Below are 27,096 nucleotides of genomic sequence, written 5' to 3'. Positions count from 1 at the left end.
TCATAGCTTTTGCATCACCATAACACATCTGTTCAGTCGGCATTGCGTGTTCGTAATTTTTTAGCCAAAGACAATACCGTAATCATACCTCAGCCACCTTATTCACCAGATTTGTCCCCTACGACTTTTTCCTGTTCCCAATATTGAACAAATCCAAAGACATACCAGAAAGTGCATATCAGAACTGCTTTGAGGATTTTGAGTGACTTCTTTGAAGGGGGCAAAATATAAATTGAGGAATAAATGAATATTTTTGGAGAAAAATTAAAGTTCACCTCATTTTTTGAACAGACCTCGTATTATTCTCAAATTTGTTCAACAAAACCGAGTAGAAGCAGAAAACTTCTTCTTCTGGAAATATTGTTATTTGCTTCAGTGCTTCAGTGAAATATTGTTAGATATCTAAAGTAAACCATCAAGTCCATGATTTGAAAAATGCATTCGAATATCGTGCGTCCTGTTTTCTGTTACTACTAACTATTTAATCGTTTTGCCATCTTCATATCTACCACGGTCGTGAGAAAAAAAAACGAAATCGTGTAGGTACTGGCGCTCGATTTACCTCAATTGCAATTAGAAACGAAACAACAAATTATAGAGGAGAAAGTAGAGACTCCTTATGCATTGTGGTTGATGATATGCCTACTCGCAAAGCATGTATTATCGGCATTTATTGAACAAATTATTCTAGATGAGCATGCTACTTTCACAGTTAGACAATTCTTGTTCATTTCTTACATATGTACTGGGTGTAACAAAAATAACTTGAAGTATTCAAGTGACGTATTCCCGAAACAACTGAAAAAAAAGGTGTATAAACTTGTGTCCGGAAATCCTTCGTTTCAGAGATACAAGGTGTTGAAATTGAATTGTTTTGTTCTTATTTTGAAAATAACTTATGTAAAAAATAAGTTCTTTGCACGAAATTTGGTACCCGAGTTTTTTTTGATGTGGGAAATGATGATTTCGTATTAATTTTCATAAGGAAAAGGAATTATTTTTCATAGGAAATAGTTGTTCATCATCTAATGCGAAATTTTCTGGAATCTGTCTGTCTGTCTGTTTTTCCGTTAACCAGCTGTCGCACCCCTACGAACGACAACCCTCAGAAGTCGAAACTTGTGCGAGCTAAGCATTAACGAGGTCTTACGATGGACGATGGCAATTGAAGATCGATCGTTCAGACTAAGGCTTTAACCACCGACCAACACGGCAGTCAATTCGAGTGAGTGAACAAAGCACCCACGCCGAACCGCTTGGCTACCGACCGACTGATCATTCACTTTCATTCTGGATTCAAAGAAAGTCAACTGGTAGACTATAAGATATATCTACAGTGCATTTCTTTAATGTTCTCCCCCCCTTTAATTTTTTGAACTCAAAAAATTGAAATTTGGGATAATGAAATTTATGCATGAATACTTAATTTTGAAGTAAAATTGACAGATGAAACTTTCAAGATGGCGACTGGGCGCCATCTGGCAAAAAAATTAAATGGAAAGGGGGAGAATCTTGTGAAGCATCATTTTGAAGCTCCTGACGAATACTTCACAACCCTAGAATATGAAGTCAATGCCTTTACCTACTTCAAAATGGCGGAAAATTTAATAATTGCCTGAATACATTGACATTCAACTACATAATATGAGGTAATAAGCTTGAGGTCAGTTCAGAAGATGCTCGAAATGGTTGTCTTGAACTTCTTGACATATGAACAGCCTATCCAATATTCTCTGCCGTATATCCAATATTGAAACAGGTTCAGTTTCGTACACCTTTTGCTTCGAATAGCTTCATATAAAAAGTCCAAAGGTGTCAAATCTGGCGAGCGAGCTGGCCATTCTGTAGGACCTCAACGGCCAATCCAACGACCGGGAAAAGTAGTATTCAAATGGTTTCTTACCTGTCTATAATAATGTGGTGGCGCTCCATCTTGTTGGAATACAATATCCATATCGAATTCATTTGGATTCTCTTCGACGATTTCAGTGATGAGAGGGTCAACAGTAGTTTCCAGCATATTCAAATACAGTTCCCCTGTTAAATTTTGATCAACAAAGAGAGGTCCTACAATATGGTTTCCCGATACTCCGGCCCAAACGTTAATTTTTTCTGAATATTGGGAAAACCGAAAACTAAATGAGAATATTCTTACTGAACAATGATGTTCATTGTCGTACTGACATATTTTGTCGTTTTTATAAACAAAAAATAACTTAACAAACCTTATCGAGTTGTTGGAATTGCCATATGGCAGATAAAAAGGAATATTTTTAGAAATATCGATATTAATGTGTTTGTCTTCAGGAAATTATTAAATGTTCCGTCAATTTGTAGTATGTGAAGATATTGAATTCATATTCGAGGGTTGTGAAGTATTCGTCAGGAGCTTCAAAATTAAAATTTTTCTACCTAAGGTACTTTCGACGTTTCGATTGTTAGTATCCACAATCATCCTCTTCAGGTGATGACTGCTTACTTGTATCTTATATCATTGTGATCTCATTTCAGGGTGTTTTCCTTCACATAATTGTTATTTTCAGTTATTCATTTTGATTTTCAATTGTATTGGTTTTTAAGGGACTTCGAATAATGTTATATCATATTAGACCATGAAAGTCCGAACTAATGAAATTCACCATGAATCATTATCAACTACCTTCAAACAAACAAAGTACTGGATACTTATGATGACCAGTCGTGCTGACAAGTTCATTGTGAAATATGTACACATTTACGTGGGCAATATCGCAAATACATTCTTCGGTAACTGTTTCATCAACATTTCGGATTATCTCTTCGAGTCATGCAGATGGTTGTTTTGCAACTTCTAAGATAAGAGATTGACTCACATTGGCCATTGTTATTGCCTATTAATTGCCTCGTTTTTGTTCATCACGCAATAACGTGTTATCAGGAATTGTATACATTATATCGGGACTGTTAGATTTTTTGCATTCTTCGCCTTTCCGCGTCTGCATAATCTCTCGGATATTCATTCTAGGTATTTGTCAAATACAGCAAATGGAGGCTAGTAGCAGTTTAAACAGCGGCGTGCGGTATTTGTTGTTGCCGCTATACAGTTTGACCTTCAAAATAAAGCTAAGGTTTTAGAAAGTGCAGCGACATTACTGTCGTTGCGCGGTTTCTTCAACCTTCTTGGGATTCCCTCCGTGGAGGTGCACAAGTGAGAAAGCTTTCCTGCAGGGGCAGCCGGTTCCTCGTCTTCATTCAAGGCGAAGCTCTTGGCGCCCGCCGCAGGAAGTGCCCTTGCTGTTGGAGGTGGAGTGAGAGAGGAGGAGGGTGTAGTTATAGTTGCTGCCACTCCCGCCTCTTTCGGTCTCTTTCTCCTTTTGGCCTCGGCGCTCACGCCTTGGCCTATGTATTACATCACGAGGTGATCTGCTATGTCCAGCCTCATTCCAAGCGGTAAATTGGGGTGGACATTTCTGTTCACCCCCAGCCACCACCTTAGATCCCGAGGTTTCTGTCCAGCCTCTGGATTGGTTTTTGTTTTTGTTGTTTCTGTTTTTTTTGTTTCATTCATGTGTATTCCCACGAGTAGCAAGGGAAGAGTTGGCCACCTCTGGCAGAGCCTCACATTACCAGAGGTAGGCTGATTACTGTCGGCACGATTTCTTACACCTTAGCTTGGGTAGGCTGGTCCACGGCGGCATATTTTGCAAAGGCTTTTGGGGAGTTTTAGTTCCCTTCATTCTACTTATTTCTGCCACTGACCAGGAGTCCAGCGACTCCGTCCATAAGGCCACATTGGCTTCCCAGACAGGGTCTTCAATCCCCTGGCCGTTTCCCTATCCACCACCTTGAGATGCGCCCACGGGCATATCTTATATTATCTCACTGCCATTTTTTCAGACACTTGTGGCTCATACATGTCAGTTCAAAGAGGCTACACAGTTTCACTGATCCAGGTAGTCGAATTCACTTTCATTCGGATTCATCATAGTATGTTCCAGTGTGAAAGAATTGTAGAAAAAATGGTTTTAAGTAGTTGAAACAGATAGTGGCAGCGTTAGCTGCTATAGGAGTAGACGAATTGTCTGCTCAAAAATTGAAATGAAAACATTCATAATATTGATATATCTGTTTTGAAGTCATATATGTATTTAAAATTATTAAACAACAATTAAAATTAATTAATTGGCGTTCCGGGGTGACTTCATTGATTCCAGTGGTGCATTTGCTTTTTCAGCTGCAGGAAAACCCGAAAAAACCTGTCTCCAGAGGATCTAATAAATTCAATACATCGTCAGAACACTTAGTGACATGACTATCGTCTTATAACAGTTAGTTAGTTTGGCGCATGTTTGGCAATACACAAGAGCGCATGTTTGGCAAAACACAAGGGCAAGGGGGCAGTTTCCCCCCCTAGAGATCAAATGTAGCTAGCCGCAAAGCGACCAAAGTGCGAGCAATTGACTTCCTTACCTATTAATAAATTCCGCATCGTATGACAAAACGTAAATAAATTCACAAGGTTTGATATATATTGTAGAAAGTATTGAAATATTCATAATAACATTAAGATTTTGACATCCGTTTTTAAAATTGCCGCCATTATCATCACGACTATATCAGATTTGCCATTAAACAATGTGAAAATATGTAGGTAGGAGGTAGGTATGATGTCTCTGTTGTGTGCATTCCATTTCTTTCTACGACAGTCGTTCACCAGCATACAAATTAGTTTTGTATGATTTGTATGCGGCATATCTATAGTAGAAGTTACTGTTACGAACAATGATCCAAATTCACTTCCTGAAATTAGAAATGCCATGGAACCACCAAAGATATTATAAACTTTTTTCGGGAATCAGTTTTGAGGAGGAAGTTGATACCTAATATTTCTAGACTTTGCGAGACAAGATGGAGTGATAAACACGAAACCATCAGAGTTTTTAAAGAAAATCTTCCAATAATTCCGGAAGCCTTACAAACATTATCTCAGAAAGGAAATAGTGAAACTCGAAAAAGTGCCTTCCAACTGCATGCGGCTACTTCCAGAATTTCTTTCAATCTCGGGATTATGTTGGTAGCCAAATACTCGGCTTTGTAGGAACCCGTTGTCAACGTACTCCAATCTGTAGCTTTGGACGTGGCAAAGCCTCGGAACACGTTAAAAGGATTTTACTTTTAATTAAAAACCACCGTGGAAATCCGAAAAAAGTGATCGACGAAATTATAAAGGAAGCTACTGCTGTTGCAGAGAAAGTCGGACTGGAGGAGGACATTACATCAATGCCGCGTATTACGTCATAGAAGAAATCATCCAGCAGAAAGCCCTTCAGAATACTGGAAGAGGTCTTTAATAATACCATACATCAATCATCACCTCCCTTGAAGTACGTTTTGCTGAAGGAAACACACCATCATTCGCATTATCTAAGTTACACCATGCCATGCCACCAAGCCATGATGCAAAAGATGACAACTGAAAATCTGAAACAAACTTGTGAATCTATTGCCCAGTTTTATGATATACCGAACATAAAGAATCAAATCGAAGTTTGGCAGCAATTGTGGCACGATGGGCTTAATCTAACAAATCTTACAGTTGTTGATGTCCCGAAACGGAAAAAGCATTGAAAATTTTGATCGCTTCCCCATGCCCGACCTGTACAGTAGAACGATCCTTTAGCAGCCTCAGAAGACTGAAAATATGGCACCATGGCAGAAAATTGCCTTAATGGTCTGGCCATGATGGGTGTACACAGAGCTATAATAAATAAAAACCTAAATAATTTAATGATGAAGTGGTTGAAAGTTTTGCAAAAAAATCTCCGCAGGTTATGTTTTAATAAAATATTATTTTTGTTAAAATAAATAATTATTACTGTGTTTGAAACTTTGATTTAGTTATTGTGCTGTCGAGGGCTTGTGAAGTTTTATACATTGATATCAGAACCGTTCTTATCACAATCGTCATCGAGGCAAAGACTTCCAAAATGTAACGCTTTATGCTTTCAACTGTACCAGGCGTTCATATTTTTTATCCTTCATAATATTGTCCCATTGCCTCCCCCCTTAGTCATAAGCTAGCGACACCCTTGGCAATACAGTCCATCATCACCTATTAAAATTTCCATTTTCAGATGATTTAACAATAAGCTTTGCACGGACTGGTTATCAGTCATATTAGGAAAGGCTAGTTGAAGTTCTAGAAAATCACATACGTTTATGCTACATCTTGAACATTTTTTTTGTTAACGAACAGTATTCAACAAGAACACCAAGAATTCGAAACAATACTCTTGTAGTCCTAACGAGTATCTAGTGGACTTTAAAGAATTCAGGAAATCGGTTGTTGTGAAAGATAATACAATCTTACTGAACTGCAACTGCATGAACAGGTGTTGGAGTTTGGTGAATAAGTAGGAGTAATATTTGAATAATATGATAACAAGAAGACTGCTGTTACATGGGCTAGAAAGTCCGGGCCTAAGAAAGAAAACGCGTTTTTTGTTCTGAATTGGTATCATTCAGCAACGTGATCTCCATAAGGAGCCACAAAATCATTTCAGCGCCGATCTTACTTTTTCATACCTTTCTTGTAAAAAGACTTATCTTTTGCCTCAAAATAGTCCTCAGTTTCAGCAATAAACAATTCAAGCGAAATTTTGTACCGGTGAGTTACAATTTTTGTCTGAAGTATTTTTATGATAAAACTTACCGTTTTGCTGAAAATCGCGAAAAAATCATTTTTTTTGACCTTTGACCTTGAATAAAATTTTTTCTAATCAGGGAAAAGATGGGGAACTTTCAAATTTTATTTTTAATCATATTTCAAACAATCTTACTGATTTTCAGCTTGGTGGGAATTTAGTTAGCTTTACTCTTATTTTTTGGTCTAATTTGACCGGACTATACATAAATAGTGTATTGAACTAATACTAGAAATAAAAAGTGTGTGTTGAAACAGTTAAAAGCACTAGAATGTAGGTGAATTCGTCCAATCTTAGGGAAATAGACATTCGATAGTTAGTTTTCCATTGATCTCATCAGAATTGAAGCAACAAACATATCGTGAAACGAAACTTATTCTTAGAAGTCATAAAACGAGCAATAAAATCTCTTTACGGTTGAGCGAATATGTTTACGTTTCTCCTGAAAGAAATTGATGGTTTGCTTCTGATGAGTTTATTTATTCTTCATTCGAAAATTATCAGTTCGAATACATGCATTGCATATGAAAAACCTATGATTCCAATAGTTTCCTATTGAGAAATACCGGATGGAGCGAGGAATATAAAATGAGACTTTCAAAATCAAGTATTTCATCATATAAATAAAGTTAGAAATTTGCAGCTTATTTAAATTCAGTTTCTGAAATTTTTTATAAGTTCTACATTCTACGCGAGTCATTAGCTAAGTATATACTTCTTCTTTTGCTTGAAATTTCATTTCTAAGTACTTTGCAATTTGGCAGAAGTGATCCGCTTACTAATATTTCACTTTTTGATAGCGATTCCACATAAACGCAGTTCTCCAGAAAAAAAAGTTCTCAAACAATGAAATTCGGGGTGTACTATGTTGAACCTCAAAACGATGAGCAGCCACAGTTCATCGCGTATTTCTGATATGTGCCGCTCTTGGTGGAATCAAATGTGCCAAGTCACTTGAACACTGTCCGTGAAAGTATCTTTAGAAGAGAAACAAATCACCAACCTTTCTTCGATGTTCCTGGCTATCAAGGTTGCAGGTGATGTTCGCGTCTCCAATCAGGCGAATGACTCTTTTCTGGGTGGAATCCAACAGCGTTAGGATATGTTTGGGGCAGAACTCCATACATGAGAACAATACTCCAAAGAATGATTCGGCAAGTAAGAGATTGTTAAAACTACTTGATTCAATCCACAATTCAGCGCTCCGTACCGTACTAGGAGCACATCGCACCTCCCCAATCCCAAGTATTTACTGTGAGGTAGGAGAACCCCCATTGCAGTTGAGACGTCAATACCTTAGCCTTTCGTTTGCAGCAACTATTGCCTCGCACAAACAACATCCTACAGAGAAATATGTATTTTCGAATAGATACAAAACCCTTTTTTCGAGTCGAAACAAAATAGCTATTCCAGTCTATGAACGCCTGAATAACCTCCCAATAACCCATAAAATCAACTTTTCAAAAATTTGTCAAACACACCTCTCAATCAGTCCTCCTTGGTTAATATCTAAGCCAAACCTCGACTTATCTCTGCAGTGTTTTCAAAAAACCAACACTCCTGCCAATATCATCTCCCAGACATTCCAGATTCTTCTCTCCCGCTTTCCTGATCATAATAAATTCTATACCGACGCATCTAAGACAAAAGACAAAGTTGGAGCGGCCTTCGTTCATCGAAACGAATTCCAGAAATTTTTCCTGCCAAAAAATTCCAGCATTTTCAGTGGCGAAACTCTCGCTATACTTCAAACTGTCAAACATATATCCACTCTAGAAACAGAAAAATCTCTCATCATCACCGACTCACTAAGTGCCATCAAAGGCATTCAACAAATATACAGTAAAAACCCAACCATACTAGATATTAAAGAAATTCTACACCAACTTACAATATCAAACAAAGAAGTCGTCATAGTATGGGTGCCATCACGTGTGGGTATCTTAAGGAACGAAAATGCAGATAGAGCGGCTAGAGAAGCAGTAAATTGTGGGTCAAACCAATCGAGCATCGCTTGTGGATTGGAGATGTGAAATCCAATATCAAAGCTCAAATGAAAGAGCAATGGTAAAATGAGTGGCAACGTAAATTATCGAAACTCAAAGAAATAAAAAATTCTGTGGAACCGTGGAGGAATCTTCCGGCGAAAAGAAGCCATCAAGTAATTATATCAAGATTAAGAATAGGGCATACTAGATATACTCACGACCATATTTTCAAAAAAGAACCAGAAAAAATGTGCGTAAACTGTACGGTGCCAGTAAGTGTTAGGCACATACTAGTAGAGTGTCCCGCATATGATGACATCCGTAGAAAGTATAAATTGGAGCCCAACCTGAAAACCCTATTAGAAAACCGTTCGGATATTTCTGACTTAATAGCATTTCTGACTGAAACTTATCTAATAGACAAAATATGAAAATGGAATTATTGTTACGTAGCGTTAAAACAATCACTATATGTAAATTGAAATTGTAATGTTGATTGCTAATGACCCTGCGTGGTCGATGCAATATTTTTCTTTAAATATAAAAAAAATACTCCAAAGAAGGTCTAATCTGAGCTTTGCTTTATAAAGCATCAAAAGTTGGTGAGGTGTGCATCTGGAGTTTACTGGTTCGGAGCAGTGTTTCAAGTTTTTGAGAAGCAGTCATTGCAATTCCAGTGAGATGATTGTGCCAAGACATATTGCTGTCCATTTTAACTTATTCGGGTACAGGAAATTCAAAATTATACACCCCCTAGATGTACAGCTTTATTTTTTCGCTATTTTTTGAGAAATTTATCAACAAACCAAATGGAAATCATTCAAGAAAGGAAAACAAATAAACACAAAAATTGAAAGTAACCAATTTTTTCAAAAAAATAGAGGTTCAAAATTCAACCCACCATTCCATTAGTTGAAATTTCTCATGAAATTTCCCTCATTTCAAATTGCTGTGATATGCCTCGAAACATGTTTTGTTTTTCCCAAGACAAAGTGGACCTTTACAAACTGAACACAACCAGTTTGTTCTAATCTCAAACTCTCCTGAACTGCAACGAGCGCATCTCCTTCTACTCGTTCGTTCAGGCTGATGTGCACTCTGTGTAAGCCTCAAAGCCAGACTTTGACAAGGTTTCATTTTCTTTATTGGTATCGTCAATTCAGTTGATATTCTTGAAGATGATACCAATTTATCAGCGACTAAATGATCTATGATAGTTCTGCGGAAGTATTTAATTGACAACTTCGGAAGACCAAGTAATTTGTATAAGATGAATGAATTCATCAGCAGCAGCATCCAAGAAAAAGAACATTATTCTGTGCCGCCACTTTTTACTTTTACGACCAATGCCATAAACGGCCCGCATCTGATCAAATGTATCAACTGCATTCATGTATTTATTATAATCTACAAGAACAGCAGGGCACGGTATATTTGTGATGCTTCCATCACCTCCTTTTCGTCTCAATTCAGTTACGTGATGAGGACTGTGAAAATTCGAGAGGAGATGAACTGCTCTTTTGTCTCGCCTTATATAAGCACAAACTCCCGTGTTACTGCAAAACCATTCATAATCACCTCTTTTCATGCTCCTCTGGAGCGAAAATTGGTAAATGTTTTCTATTAGTATTGACAGTAGCACACGCATATATATATTATAATCTACTGAGTCTTTTTTTCATCAGACTAACACTCGAAAAAAAATTGTCAAAGTATAGTCTGTGAATTTTACCTTCAATCATTGAGGAGACATTTATCTTCCTGGAGAAAACCGATGCCTGGGTTTTTGTGGCATTGAATTGAACCTGGTGACTTCCACCCCAATTCGAAATCACTTCTAGATCCTCAATAAGATATGTAACCTCCAGCTGCCGGTTAAGGTGTGCCTCCGTAGCCAATGTCCTGGAATCCAGATGAAATCACGAGTGTGCTGTCGTCAGCAAAGCAGTGTATCGGAGTCTTGATTTTTTTCCAATAAGTCGTTGATATACAATAAAAAAAGATTGGAGACAATATGGATCCTTGGGGAACACCAGCGTTGATGGTGAAAGTATTCGAGATGTATCCATCGCCGGCCACTTGCAGGGAACGCTCTTTCAAGAAGCTGAAGAACCATACACAAAAATGATCCTACAAGTCATTGAAACATGCTGCGTCAATCGTAAATTATTAGCTAAACATGCTGAATTATGTCAATAATGGAAAAAAAAGTTCCAAACGCATTCGAAACACTGAAACGGAGTTACAGAGCTTGTGCTTGCATATTTTACGGTTTATAAGAAACCAAAAAGTAAGGGGTTATTAATGATTTTGACATTTAAAATCATAGCATTTTCATACTATTCAATGATAAAATCTGTATCTGTAGAGTAGGGAGGGTGAGTGTAAGCCCACGCACTTATGCCACATGTGACCCATTGTACATCCTCCCGAGGAGTTGTCCTCCTAGGTCGTCGTCTATCCTGTCCTTCCCAGGAAGGTGGACAGGTCGCTGGGAGACATCTCCTTTATATCGGCAGGTGTAGGCCAAGACTCGCCGAACACACACTCTCTTATTGACGATAACTCCGGGCACTCGCACAGGACATGCCTGACAGTCTCATCTTCCTGTTCACACATCCTGTATAGAGGTGTGTCCACTAGCCCCATATTATGTAGGTGTTTCCTTAGCTGACAGTGGCCAGTCAGAAATCCTACTGTAAGGCGTAGATTTTTCCTGGTCATCGCCAGATATTTCTTCGGCGCCAGCTTCCCAGGGTCGCCCAAGGTGATCCTGGCAAGATTACATCCTTTGATTTCATCCCATCTCTTTAAAGATTGAGCATGGGTATAACATTTGACTAGTTCCGCAATTGTCGAAGTCATCAGGCCGTGGGTGCCACTTGGTCCTTAAATTCTTAGTCCAGCCGCCTCCTTGGCTAAAGAGTCGGCAATGCGATTACCTTTACTCCTGTCGTGCCCTTTAACCCACCTCAGGATAATGTTATTATCTACCTAGGCTTTGGCTAAAGCTTGGTGGCACTCTAGTGCTAGCCCTGAAGTAACACGGTGTCTGTTCAAGGCTAATAGTGCTTGTCTGCTATCAGTGCAGATTGTTATGTTTTTGCCAGAAATTCTTTTCTTGGTTATTTCTTTTGTGGCGATTGAGATACCAGCCAGTTCTGTTTGGACCACGCTGGTATTTCTTCCCATTCTCCACTTAATCCTTAGGCTTAGTGATCTGCAGTACACTCCACATCCTGAGCCTTCTTTGGTTTTTGAGCCATCTGTATGAATCCGTATTGCATTTGTAGCATCTGACTCTGTGTTCTGCTTGATTTGTATTTTGTAGGGTTTATTAAACACAAACCTGGGTTCAATTGCATCATTTGTTGCCTGCAGCAGAGGTTGCGCAGTAAGCGCTTCCCGCCATAGGCCCAGCCTCAATCGACCCATTCCTACTTCTAGGTTTACACCAGCCGTGTGCAATCGTACCATGGCCATTAACGCAACCTCCTTAACGTACAGATCCAGAGGGGTCAGACCCGTGATTAATTCCATTGCCGCGGTTGGTGTTGTTCTCATGGCTCCTGTGATGTTTAAACAAGCCAGTCGCTGTATTTGATATAATTTTTGGGTGACCGTTGCTCGTAGAACTTTCGGTCCCCATGCAATGGCTCTATACGTTAACATAGGTCTTATTATTGCAGTGTAGATCCAGGCGACTACACGGGGTGAAAGACCCCATGCGCGTCCCACTGTCCTCCGACATTGCTCATAAGCCACGTATGCTCTTTTTGCTCTACTCTGTAGATGAGAGTTCCATGTTAGCTTCTTGTCGAGGATAATACCAAGGTATTTCACCTCTTCAGAGAAGTTTAGTTGGCTTTTGAAGATTTCGGGAGGTTTTAGGCCCGTTAAACTTCTTTTCCTGGTGAAAAGGACCATCTCAGTCTTCTTGGGATTGATCGACAGTGAGTGTTCCTTACACCATGTTTCTATCAATTTGAGCCCATCCTGCGCTCTATCGCACAGTGTGTTTACAAATTTGCCGGTCTGCAAGATAACTATGTCATCTGCGTATGCAATTGTGTAGAATCCATTTTTGTTAAGGTGATTAATTAGGGTATCCAGAACTATGTTCCAGAGAAGGGGTGATAAGACTCCTCCCTGTGGGCATCCCCTCATGACCAGTCCTTTTACTGTGATGTCTTCTACATTAATACTTATTGCTCTGCTAGAGATCATCTGGAGTATCCATTCTCCTACTACCAGGGGTACATTCCTGGAGTGTAGTTGCTGGGTAATTGTTGGAAAGGTTGTTTTATCAAACGCTCCCTCAATATCTATGAATATACCTAGGGTGGATTCTTTGTTATCCAATGATCTCTCGATTCTGCCAACTACATGGTGAAGGGCCGAATCAGTAGACCTTCCCGGGGTATATGCATGCTGATTTGGATGAAGTGGGTTGTTAACAAGTACTTTATCTCTTATATACCGCTCACATAGCCTCTCCATGGTTTTTAAGTAAAACGATGTGAGACCAATTGGCCGGAATGCTTTTGGTAGGGTGTAGTCCATTCTACCTGGTTTGGGTATAAATACTACTCTTACTTCTCTCCACTTACTGGGAATATACCTCAGAGCTAGAGAGGCTCTGAATATTCTAACCAGTTGTGGCATAAGAGTGTCCAGTCCCCACTGAAGTAGGGCTGGTCTTATACCGTCAGGTCCTGGTGACTTGAAGGGGGAAAAGCCCGATATAGCCCATCTTATTTTGTCCTCATCAATTACTGCACTAGCATATTGCCAGTCATATTGTGAGGGTGTTATTGGTACATCCGTCCAGTTCGCCGTTCCAGGAAAGACAGAACCTGGGAAGTGAGTTTCCATAAGAATCTCATCACTCTCCTGGAGGTTGGCGGCTTTGTCGCCATTTTCCCTCGTCAGGATGCCGATAGTCTTATGGTGGTCATTTGAGAGTGCCTTCTGTAGCCTAGAAGCTAGTGGAAAGTCTTCGACTGCCTCACAATAGGCTCTCCAGGCTTCTCTTTGTTTTCGTCTGCAGACTTTTTTGAACTCTCTGAGGTTGGCTTGATATATAACCCAGTCCTCTTCGAGTCTTGTACGTTTTGCCTTGTCAATAATAAAGAATTATTCAACGAATGAGAAATGTTTGAGAGCGAAGTTTGTCGACTCGAACTGAAGGCCCGAGAGCATAATAGGCATTTCTCGCGGGTAGAATACTTTTCTTTTTCTATGACTTATAATAATAGGAATATTTTAAAATATGATTCATTCCTGAAGAATATCAAGAATGAGGTGAACACCATTAAATTTCGTAGCAGGAAGTGATCTCAAAAAGCATTCAAAAATAAATAAAATGCTGGTTTCAATCTCGGGCATCCTTTTGTAAGTCATAGAAAAAGTATAGTGTTCTACTCGAGAGAAATGACCATTACAACTTGCCTCCGGCACGCGTAGACAAACTTCATTCTCATCAATAATGCCCGATTTCTTGCTCGTTGATAAAATGATATATTTATTTTATTTCAAATAGTACAATTCGCTTAGGCCCAAAGGTGTGGTTAGATGAGAAACTCTACCACTACTAGTACCTTTTTGTAAATTAGTATTTAAAAACAGACACTTTACTTTATATCACATCAGTATTTTGGAGAAACGCATATGTCATATGTAAATGGTTACTGTGAATTAAAGAATGCCATTGGTTTACCTATATTCGAAGGGAGGAGTGAAGAAGTTCGACTTTCAGGATTAACACATGTTAAATGAAAAAAAGGCAATGTGGCTGTTCCACTTGAAATAACAAAGGGGGCGCCCAATTGTCCATTTCCTGTATAATATCGGCAGTATTACATTACGTTTAGCTGGTCGACTTTATAAAAATATGTGTTCACTCGTCTTTTCCTCCATTCTGCAGGATGGTGCATTTCCTGTGATCCAAATATTTCTTTTTGGGTATACATAGGGTCTTCAAGAGGAAGATCAAACTTATCTTTCTCTTGAAGAGCAGAATAATATTTTGAAGGTCTAGACGTGTTGCAGAATCGCTTTGATAAATAAAACCAATTAAAAGGGAAATATGTTGATCAATAAAGTATTTTCAGTTTCAAATTGTTTTGCTTTGTTAGTAGGCTACGAATTTTACAATATATCCTCGTATTTACTATCCTGTTTCTCAAAACAGAATAATGCCCCTGTACGACACTGAAACAAGCAATTATTTTTGAAAACTACGTTTCAAAATAAGACATTCACTGTTGTATATTTCCAGAGCCAGTAAAAACAAATCGTTAACAGAATTTTTATTGTGTATTTACAATTTTGAGAATTAGGATTCAGTAAGTCATGTGGAATTTAATTGTATAATTTCTGGCAAGTTCATCAACCGATTGAAAGAAACAAAATAATGTTTTCGTTTGGTATTTTGCCAATAAGAGATGAGTCAATGCCATATGTGAAACAACGTCAATTGCTTTCTACGAAAAAATCGAATAATCTGATTGGTTTTTACTTACCAATGACGCGTGGGATAAGGCAAGGTTTTGCAAAAATATTGGATGCCGAGTATTGAAATTCTTTCACAATTATTGTAACTTAACTTTTGTGTAAATTTAAACTTTGATAATAAGCACGTAAAATAATGGTTTTTTTCTACACCCGTACTCTAACAATACACTTATATGACCATAATCCGTTTCATAATGATATCCATTATGAAACAGATTTTTCATAACGATACAGATTATCAACCAATAGAAACCCATAATTTTTCAAGCAAGAATCCTGTTCCTTTGTTTGTCCTAGATTCTAACCTAAGTAACTAATTGCTTTATTTGTCAAAATCAGTTTTCATATTACCTACCTATATTATCAAAATGTCTGAAAACAGCGATATAGAAGGAATACCATCGACTCCAATATTTTTAAAAGATCAGATTAATTACAGTTGTTATATTCAATATAAATATAATTAGAATCTTTATAGTTTTCATATATCCATGATAATACCATTAAGTTTGTGTTTTTTTAAAAAAATATGAGTTAATTACTGTAAATGTAATCAATACAAATATAATATTTATAGTTTTTCATTATTTATCGGGTTTAGAAAAAATAGCGTATGCAACTCTCATGTAATGGTTATTAATACACTCGCATATACCATACAAAACTCGCCTTCGGCTCGTTTCGTATCCCGGTTAATGCTCGTGTCTTCATAACCATCATTACATGATCGTTGCATAATATACTATTAATCGATATCCACAAATAGACAACCTGCTGAACTTTCTGAAATAAAATTCTAACATAGTTTTGAGGAGAAAGTGGGTCTTTTATCGCACAAAACGACTTACAGAAGTTCCAGTTTTTCGTTTTATTACTGAAAATGAGTCAAATTTCAGAAAAAAAAATTCACGAGTTTTGTAAAAGAACTGAGTCTGGCTGGCCCGTCGAATTTTAAACAGTCTCATAATTAATAGGTTTAATTAAATTTTATCAGCAGAGTTATATTGACTCTTTTATATTGTGTTTGTGAAGCACGAAGTCGAGTCATACTAACACAGCCAGGTCATTTTTATGCTTACCAGTAGATTTTGTGCCAGAAAAACAGTAGATCGATACAAAGTTGAAAATATATTTAACAAACCCACACTCTACATTCATGGCAATTTCCACTACTCACAGTCATTTAATAATTATTATAGAACTAGCGAGCCGCCCGGCTCCGCACGGGTGCAATGCTGATACTGAATATACATGAATTGAAGAGGTTATATTTTTTAGGAGTGATTAATTTTTGGGAAAGAAAGTTTTTGGCTTTCTACTACTCCATCTTGATACAAAAAAAAAGAACGAGGGAGTCTTCCAAAGACTCCTTCATCCTTCTTTTTTTTGTATCAAGATGGAGTAGTAGAAAGCCAAAAATTTCTTTCCCAAAAATGAATATGCATATAAACGCATGCGATCGCTGCTAATCATAAAGTGCTAAAGCGTGGCCTTCAACGCGTTATTTATAGACATGCACCGTCGGCCCCCCGATCGGTACCGCCGCAACCGCTATGTCCCTGCATTTGAAATCTTCAATATGTATCTTTGAAAATATTCATTTAAATCACATGGTGTTAAGGAACATATTAATCTATATTAAATGCACAATGTATTAAACGTACCTTATTGGATAAGGATTATTCCTGCATTGCCTAAAATCGCTTCGTAAAAAAGTAAAGGATAAAGGTTATTGTGGGTTATCCCTAAGATATAGACATATACCCTCGCGGACTTTTTTGTAGACGTTTTTAAGGTGTACAATACTGTTGCTTTGCAGAAAACGACTCAGGCGAAGTTATCTGGCTTACAGAGACAGACTTGTCTGGCCATCAGTACCACACCGTCTGCGGCCATGAAGATCCTTCTAGATCTACCTCCTCTCCATATTTTTCTGGAGAGAGAGGCTAGATGGACTGCATATAGACTTGTGCACATTGCCAATTTCACGAATCAATTCAATGCAGAGTGCAACAGACTGCTGGTTGACACTGGAAGTCACAGCATTCTGGAAATGACTTCTGACGTAATGCCTCTAACTGTCAACTACGAACTACCTTATAAAGTACTGTTCCCGAGTAGAGAGGACTGGATCTTGGTGGAGAAGAAAATATTAAGAGCAGATAGTTGTGGATCAAAAACACCTTCAGGTTCTGGTGCATGTGTTTTCAGTCGCAGACCTAAGACAGAAATATCAACCTGCTTAGGAACCTAAGCGACTGTATTTTAAGCGTAAATTTACGCTGTTGAATTATGTGCAGAGAAATTGGAAGAGACCAACCTCATACACAAGTCAATAAAAATATTCTCGGACAGTCAAGCGGCGTTGAAAGCTCTTGGCTCTTACCAAGCAACGTATAAATTGATAGCAAATTGCCAAAAATGACTCTTCTCGATAGGAAGACTTAACAGATCCTCTCTAGTCTGGTTTACTGGCCATACTAGTCTGGAAGGCAATGAAGCTGCTGACTCCCTTGCAAAGGAAGGTGCTGCAAGCAGCTTCATCGGAACAGAACCTGTCATTGACATCGCCCCAGGCTTTGCCAAACAAACATTGAGTATCTTAATGGCAAGATGATTCATGGACTTCTGGCAGAAACTTCCAGGATTGGCTCACTCCAAGACGTTTATTCACCCTTGGAAGCTTGATACCAAACAGTTGTTGAACTCAGTAGGGATGAACTACGATGTCTCACAGGCCTTCTCGTATGTCACTTTCATTTGAATTATCATATGCAGAGACTCGGACTGTCGAAAGGAAGTGTGTCGTCTCTATTTGGAAAATAATGAAACAGCAGATTTTCAGAGTTTGGCAGAGCCGTAGTCTTATCATCTGACGTGAAAAACCACTCACCATACCAACTAATCGGCTTCGGGTTCAGCCAGCGCTTGAAATGAAAGCACAAAAAATGTGTTCATTGAAAAATGTGTTCACATTAGAAATCTCTGAAATTATCAGTATTTCTCTATTATATTATGCATGATATATACGTATAAACCTTCCTCTTGAATCATTCTATCTATTAAAAATCCGCATCAAAATCCGTTGCGTAGTTTTAAAGATCTAAGCCTACATAGGGACAGACAGCGGGATGCGACTTAGTTTTATATTATGTGGTGAAGCAAACTGTATCGTGAACTGTAACATGGATTTTATCAAAATAAAAGCACCGAAACAGCTCTTTATGAGTTCAGTGAACATACGGTGAGTGGTTCGTGCAAATTAAATGTTTGTGGCTTTTTATTGCCTTCTCCGGAACATTTGACTGCGTAAATCACGTATTACTTCTGTTGAAAATATAGAGTTGTGGTGTGAGAAGTATCATCTTAAATCTTACGGAGGGATCTTTATCTGCAAGAAAGAACCCAAATTAGTCACAAATAGCACTACAAGTCTGCCTGACACCAATAAGTCAGGTATTCCTCAAGGTTCCGTACTAGGAGCCTTATTATTTCAGGAATATGCCGATGTCTTGATAAGCTACTCCCATAGCCTCACCAATTTTCAAATGGAGGCCTACGCAGATGATACAGATTTCCTTGAGTTGAGGATCGGAATTTATTGAGCCTAACAGAAAGTCCTCAAAATATTCATGAACAAGAGCTAAAATGGACAAAGAAAAATTATCTGAGTTAGTGTAATGTAACTAAAAGAGCTATCATAAAATTAACTTGAATAATATCACTATCTGGTAGTAGTATACAATAGTTTACCAGCTATGAGAATACTGAATTGTATATATAAGAAAATGAATATTTAGAAATGGAATTTCTAAACAGACACTTTTTCCAACACAATAGTATCTGATACATTCCTGCTAGAAACAACTACTTCCCCAGTTAATACCATGGTGGACATTGAATTATATCTGACGAATATTTATGCAAATTACAGAGGATAGTCTTGCAGATGCTTCATATTCATCAAGCAGCAGGACCCCACTGAAATCCGTCGAGTATATCTCCCACAGACCGATTTTGAGTTATTACCTCTCCTTTCCAAATATTATTGTGTCTGCTACTCGATTTACTTCAAACGTGAGTCGACTGCAGTGCAAAAGGAAAAAAGTGAAGCTGATGATTACCCCTTCGAAAGCGTCATCTTTAAAGTCGAAAAAAACTCAAATAAGGAAGAAAGCTATGCATTAGTCAAGCTTCTACATTGACCACCAAATGGAAAATTGCTTCACTGCCAACAGGTCGATTCATTCAAGCTTATTGATGAGACATCGATAGTGTCTGATCCAGACAATTTTTTTTGGTCTCTCAGGAGCTGTCTAACTAGTCCAAGTCTCCAGAAAACACTGCAGCCTCTTGGGCTAATTGCGTTCATTCTCCCATCTTCTCATGACACCTATTCCATCAGTCTCGTTCCCTTTACTAGTTTGTACAGGTTCCGTGTTGGATGTTCGTCATATTCTTCTGGACGTAATTTTGTACGTCCATATATTGCCTGCCTCCTGTGATTCAGTACCTCACATTCGCATAAGATGTGTGGAGGTGTTTCTATCCCTTCGTTGCAAAATCTGCAACTGAGGTCTCCGTTGTAAAGCCCCATTCAGGTGTTCTCTAAGCGGACAATAACCGGTTAGTAACCCTATAATTATTCTGAGCCGATCACCACTATATTGAAGTAGTTCTTCGGTTCTTTTCTCGGACGGTTCCCTAATGAAGGTTCTACTGTGTTTGCTGCCAGATACTTTTGTCCCGTACTCTGTGTGCTTCTTATTGGTCCATGTCCTAATCTGGTTTCGTACCAATGATTTTGGTACCCCCAGAGCTGGTTCAGGACCTATATATGAAGTTGATGATCTGCGTCTAGCGCATTCATCAACTTCATCATTATCTGTGATTCCTGAATACCCTGGCACCCAGTACAAAGTTAATTTGTTCCTGTTTGCAAGTTCATTCAGTCTTCATGGCATTCCCAGACCAGTTTTGATGTCACCTTCGGGTTTGTCAGAGCCCCTTGAGCTCTTGCTGTCTGTAAAAATATTGATCCGCTCATTTCTTTGAAGTCTCAATTTAATAAGCCTTGCACACTGCAAGATAGCATACACTTCCGCCTGAAAGACGGATGTGTATAATCCTAGCGGATAACTGTAGATTCAATTTCTATCCGCTCGGTATATTCAAGCTCCCGTTCTATATTTGGTCTTCGATCCATCTGAATACCAAATGTTTTTTCCAAGCATATTTTCGGGATGACTAATGGTCGTCCACTCTTCACAGCTTATGATTTTGGCCGTGAAGTTTGTGTTAAAGGTGTACTTCGGTGTCATGTGGTCCGTGCACATATTCAATATGTGCTCCTTCCTCCACATGTTCCGAAATTTCTGTTCGGTCCGATATTTTGTAGTTCAGTGAGTTTTCTAGTCTGAATTGGAAGGAGGTAGATTCAGGAGTGTCTCCAATGCAGCTGTTGGGGTAGTTCTCATTGCTCCCGTCATTCCCAAACATGCAAGTCTTTGCACCTTGCCTAGTTTGTTGATAGCGGTCGCCTGCTTCATCTGTGGCCACCAGACCAGAGATGGGTATGTTATCATGGGTTCAACCACCATCATGTATAGCCAATATACCATGTCTGGATTTAGCCCCCAAGTTTTCCCATAGGTGCGTCTGGCGAGCATCAGTGCTATCTCCGCTTTCCTCTTCATCCTGTCCAAGTGTTGGTTCCAGGTCAGTTTGGAATCTAGAATTACTCCCAGATATTTAAAGTCCCCCGACACTTGTATTTCTTCACCTCGAAGTTTTAGAGGTCCAAGACCCTCCGTTTTAGTCCTCTTGGTGAATGCTACTGTGGTCGATTTGGATAGGCTTATGTTAAGCCGTTCTTCCATCCTTCCATCTTGTTATAATACTCAAGGCCTGCTGCATGCATACCTTCACTACATTATTGTATTTACCCTGGACTAAAATGACTAAGTCGTCTGCATAGCCCAGTGCTTTATACCTATTGTGGTCCAGGAGACATAATGGCTCGTTCATTACAAGGTTCCATAACAGAGGGCATAAAACCCCCCATTGAGGACAGCCCCTTGCTACCCGTGCCACGACTGTTTCCCCCATAATGGTTGTATATACTAATCTTCCCCTAAGTATGCAGTCTATCCACCTACAGCTTGTCTTGTCGATCCCTCTTCCAGTCAATTAAAAATGGCGAATTTTTTTGGAGTAAGTTCCCATCCTCAAGTATATAAAAGCTAGTAAGCTTAACATTCGTCAAAGTAAGACGTTCTGTAAAGTAAGACGATAAATCTGGAAAACATTTCTATAGAAAATAATGGCAGGAGATTTTATAGGATATCTTGTTAAATAGAAAAGTCAATCTTACCGCGTGTTATAGGTATTTGACCGTATTCAATGAAGACATAAAATTTGCGAATTCATTATAACACGGTAATAAAATTTTCATATATAGACGATTATAACATCATTCAACTAATTACTATTTTTATAAAGGTGCAAGAACCTCTTCATGGTCACTTCATACAGGGTAAAAACCAAAGTGTCCATTATCGAAAATATTAGCCTTATAAATTATTTGTTCCAATCGACTTGGTTTTATCTTTTCACCAATTCCAAAGCTTATTAGCATTTAATATTCCACCGTTTTGAACTATGTTCAAAGCAGTATGAGTACCATTTAATTTGTATCGGTTTTGATTTCATATAAATATGTTTCGTTCATATTTTAAAGTCAATTGGTCTTTCAAAGATTTATCGAAATTATTATCATACAAAAGCAGTCCAGTTGACTTTGAAATCACTTATATTTTACGGCGTTGTTACAAAATTATATGCCATGAATCCTAAAATTTGCTGCAAAATATCAGAGTATCTCAACATAGTTTCTGTTTTTTTTGTAGGTGGTCATCGTTGGCAATGGTGGAGTAGGCAAGTCAAGCATGATCCAAAGGTACTGCAAAGGAACTTTCACCAAGGACTATAAAAAAACCATAGGAGTAGATTTTCTTGAGAGGCAAATAGAGTGAGTAGATTTTTTTTTGACCGGTGTTTTCAATTGACTTATCATCAGTTAAAATTTCAGCGAAATAAACACTATAGACAGTTGAAGTAACAAACAATTTTGGGTCAATCTAACCTTTTTTTGTGAACCTAAAAATATGTTTCTACGTATTTAGAAATACTTATTCAGTGGAATCGTCAGCCATTGCTGAGACTTCAAGATACTATTTTTGAAAAAAACAATTGGAAGGGATATATTCTTAGGAGTGATTAGTTTTTGGGAAAGAGAAGTTTTGGCTTTCTACTTCTTCACATTTTTTGCCAAAAACAAAAAAATTTATTCAATATTTTTTTAACAAGGAAAATTTGAACAATATAAAAATGCTAGTAAAAACCTTAAATGAATGCCATTTGTATCAACTATATGGAAAACGATATTAACTCGTAAGTGATGAAAATTAAATTCAGATCCGTCCAAAAAAAGTTGAAATTACTAAATGAGTTTATAATGTACGCCATCTGTTCAAAAATGAGGTGAATTTTAATTTTTCTAAAAAAATATTCATTTATTCATCAATGTCTATTTTGTCCCTTCCAATGTGATGTGAACCTTTTTTTTCAATTCTCGAGGCAGTTCTGATATGCACTCTTTGGTATGTCCTTAAGCTCTCTCAGTGATTCGGTTTTTGTCTCCTCAATCGTCATAAAACGCCGACCTTTCATGGGTCTCTTCGATCTTGCGAACAGGAAAAAAGTCGCAGGGGGTCAAATCTGGTAAATACGGTGGCTAAAACATGATTACGGTGTTGTTTTTTGGCCACAAAATTACGAACAAGCAATGATGAGTGAGCAGGTGCATTATCGTGATACAAAAGACGTGCTTTTCGCAAGCTGCGCATAAATTCACGATAATACTCCCTATATACCGTACGACCATGTGGAACGTACTCCTGATGCACTATGCCGCGATATTCGAAGAAAACAGTTAGGAAAATCTTGACATTTTTTTGGTCTTAGCTCTCCTGAGCTCTTCCATTGGGACCATTGGACTTTGGTTTAGATGTCTTAACCAGATATGTCTCTTTCGCCGTTAACGACATTCAACAATTCCTGAGCGATGCTCATGCGACGGTTTTTTGCTCAAAATTCAGCAATTTTGAAACGAACCTCACTGCTACACGCTTCGTTCCCGAAATTTCGGAAAAAAACTCTCAGTAACTTCTGTAATGCTCATACAACGGTTTTTTGCTCAAAATTCAGCAATTTTGAAACGAACCTCACTGCTACACGCTTCATTCCCGAAATTTCGGAAAAAACATCCTCAGCAACTTCTGTAATACTGATTCGACGAATCTCCATAACAATTTTCTTCACTTTCTCAACATTTTTGTCGGTTGTTGATATGCTGCGGCATCCAGAGCCGCAGCACAGTAAAAAGCTTGTACCACTTGTAAGTACACTGACTCAGAGTACCACCACCGTATGCCACTGTGAGCATTTCAAGTATTTTTGAGCACTCAATTCCATTTCTTACAAAAAGTTGAAATAAATTATTTGATCCACTTTTTTCGCTAGCAGAAAATCACTCAAAACACTTCTAACTCACTGCCTCTCATCAACAAACTAAACATGGTAAACAGATGAAACATGAAACATGTTAATGTTATACTTGGTGTAGTACTGAAGTTTTTTCCCAACACCAAACCGTTATTTTAACCCTTCGACACGTGTTTCGATCACCAAGTGATCATCTTCAATAGGAAGTTTAAACAGTTTAATCTTCCTCTTGAAGATGATCACTTGGTGATCGAAACACGTGTCGAGGTGTTAAAATTACGGTTTGGTGTTGGGAAAAAAACTCCAGTAATGTTCATGTTGATGTTATCTTTTGTCTGTATATTTTAATTTTACCTGATTTTCCTGTTTATGTGAGGGTTTTGTAGGTGTTAGTGCTAATTTTAATATGAGGGTATACTTGATTAATGACCTGTTTGAAAAGATGTTTGTCAAAGATGTGTTGAATCATGTGAGTGATAATTTCGAATATTTTCAGTGCCAAGTGCCATTTGGTCTTCCCGCATACCTACAACCATCATATTAGGAGTTACGGTGAACATGGTAGTCCGCAATTCCAATGACGGACGACAGTTGTACTCCCATCAAATAATGAATAACAAAATATAATTAGAATGTCGTTTATCTCTTCAAGTAATCTCGCAAGTCAATTATAAAGCTTTTGCTGTGTGCGACGGGAAAATTCAATTAATAATGCGATTAAGTTATCCGTGTTCTCATGCATGTTTACCAACGGTGTCTATGCAAACACAAAAGTGAAATCATAATGGAATGCCTACATTCCATTGCCAACGGTATTATTTATAGAATTTGCCATTTATTTTCGTATGTGCCGACGACTTCCTACTTCCGCGTCATTATACTTTTATAGATCAATAAAAATTGAGTTTACTGCCGGGAAAATTGCAACGAATATGCAGTATTATTTTTACGGGACGCAATAAAATGTTGATTGCACGTATTATTTTTGTCACCGCGACTGTTGATTTTATAGTCCATGTGATCAAGCTTTATTTAAAGTTTTCAGGCAATATCAAGTTGACCTGCAATTTTGGTTTGTCAAATGTTGGTTTGTAGAAGGATGTGTTTTGCAGGTTATATAAGGGACCAAGTAGGCTCGAAATTTGCCTCATTATCCTTTTTCTATCTTCATTCAATGTCGCCAAGAAAAAAAGACACCGTAATTGTATCTTTTTTGCTGGGAGGGGTAAAACGCATGTGTGAAGTTTCACGAAAGGTATAGGCCGTGATAATATATAATCATAATTATAGGTGTGTTTTGTTCACACTAATCTTATTCCAGATCGTCATTTCCGCCAAACTCTCTATGCTTGAACAAAATACGTTGAGCAGAGATTTTTAATAAGTTTTGCTATTTCTGCTCGATGTATTTTGAACGAACAAAGAGAATGAATAACTTTTAGCGGGAATTACTCAATCTGGGTACCAACAAAGCACAGCTAATATCTTAGATATAATTATGAGTTCAGTGGCATAGATCTAAAAAAGAATATGACAGCTTTTCTTATTCTTCCATACATTTCAGTCTTTATTGGCCTTGGCTATCACGATTAATCAGTGAACCGGTATCAATTTCTTCATGTCAACACGTACAACACATCATAAAATAGTGCAACATGTTTTATAATTGTACAACATGGAGCAACAATGCTCTTTGTCCAAAGAAAACAGTTTTTTCTTACTATACTAAAGTGCGCTCTCTTAACGCGCTTTTTGCCTACCAATTTAGCGCAAACAGTTTTAGTCATCTCCTGATGATGCTAATTTGGTTAGCGAAACGTGCGTTGAGTGAGAGCGTCTTAGTTCTAGTTAATTCTTGTTTCGTGAATCCAAAACTTTCTCTCTAGGAATTATTTTAATGACACTCATTATGAAACGTGATGATTCGATGCAAATGAAAATATCAACATAGCTTGTTGAAATTAGTTTTAGTCATATTCTGATAACGCTAACTATCTTAGCGGAATGATGGACAGCGTCGATGGACAGCGCTTCAGTTCTGGTGGATCATTTTAGGCCTGAGGTTCCAATAAAATGGCAATAGCAGTAGTTATTTGTCAAGTGGGTCTCATTGTACAAAAGTGAACGATTCAAATCAATTTGGTCGTTGATGAGGTCGTTGAATTTTGAATTCATTGATTTCGGTGAGTTTCAATTCTTCTGGAAACGCAGAGTTTTGAATTCACAATTGAATTAATGTGCCTCTGTAAGGAAGTGAGGAGCATACGTTGAGTCCATTTTTCCGTCCTGTAAACCGTTTCTATGTACTCTTATATGTGTTTTAAATGTTCTTCAAGTTTGGCCTATGTAAAACACATGACAGTTTATAAACTCCTGATCTGGTTATCTGACATCAAACTCTTGCCTTTGTTATTTTCAATATGTCTCCTTAAGTTATTATTGATTTTATGAGCCGTGTTTAACTTTTTTTTTTTGTAAAAAATAAGAAACATTAACGCCAGGTTCACCCAAATGAGTTAATGGTTTGTAATATCTATACCTAGTGACATTTGACTATCACCAAAATACAGTTCATTTGACCAACAGTAAACTTTGACTCTCCACAAGCGACGAAAGTTTTTTATTGGACAAGACAAGTGTAGAGTGCGAGAGAGACAAACCTCTATGAAAGCCATTTTTGTTGAATCTCAATTGGCAAAGAACAGAATTGAATTTTAATTGTTATATAAAAATATATGAAACTAAGTGAAGTTACAAAATTTCATGATAAATCTAGAAGGCCTTGTGCACGAAGCGGTCATTGGGTCTGAGTCATGTGCTCTGAGCAGACGTAGTGAACCAAGAATGACAGTGTGCTGCATTTATCCAGCAAGATTTCTGCCGTTTTGTGGCAAGACGGTATGACCTTAAAATTATTTAAAAAAAGGGGTTCTGGTCAGGCCCTATACCTGTAGCTCCAACCAATTCGGAGGGCGTAACCGTATCGTTAACCAATGACTACTTTCCTTAATCGGAAAATAAACTGTCATTGGGTTCGAGAATCGTGTGCCCTGAGCAGACGTAGCGAACCAAGAATAACTGCCTTCTATATTTGACCGGCCATTTTGAGATGAGCAGGTATCTTGAAATCAGATTAGTGAATGCATCATTCCACCTAGGAGTTCTATAATCGGAGCAATCATTTTAACAGAGTGGTCTGGGTAGTTCGAATAGTAAATATTAATACTTCATCCATTTTTTGTGTCCTTTTTTCAAACAATATATTCGCTTCACTCGGGGCGGACAACTCCAACACAAATTTCGTCTTACTTTGATCATCGAGAAGGACTACATCAGGGGTATAA

General features: G+C 38.0%; 1 protein-coding gene across 1 annotated transcript in view; it reads left to right on the top strand.

The window, feature by feature from the left end:
- Nucleotides 1-27,096, top strand: part of Rab23 (RAS oncogene family member Rab23) — a 63,474-nt gene that overhangs the window by 24,314 nt on the left and 12,064 nt on the right. Inside the window, exon 3 of the mRNA XM_074179701.1 lies at nucleotides 22,096-22,217. Coding sequence (XP_074035802.1) covers nucleotides 22,096-22,217 — 122 coding nt within the window. The remainder of the gene's footprint in view (nucleotides 1-22,095; nucleotides 22,218-27,096) is intronic.

Source organism: Leptinotarsa decemlineata, unplaced genomic scaffold, assembly GCF_025532065.1.
Source record: "Leptinotarsa decemlineata unplaced genomic scaffold, Ldec_3_MD MMD2_tig00026282_RagTag_RagTag, whole genome shotgun sequence".
NCBI lineage: Eukaryota > Metazoa > Arthropoda > Insecta > Coleoptera > Chrysomelidae > Leptinotarsa > Leptinotarsa decemlineata.
The sequence above is the reverse complement of the archived record's forward strand: the minus strand, read 5'-3'. Positions and strand labels throughout refer to the sequence as shown.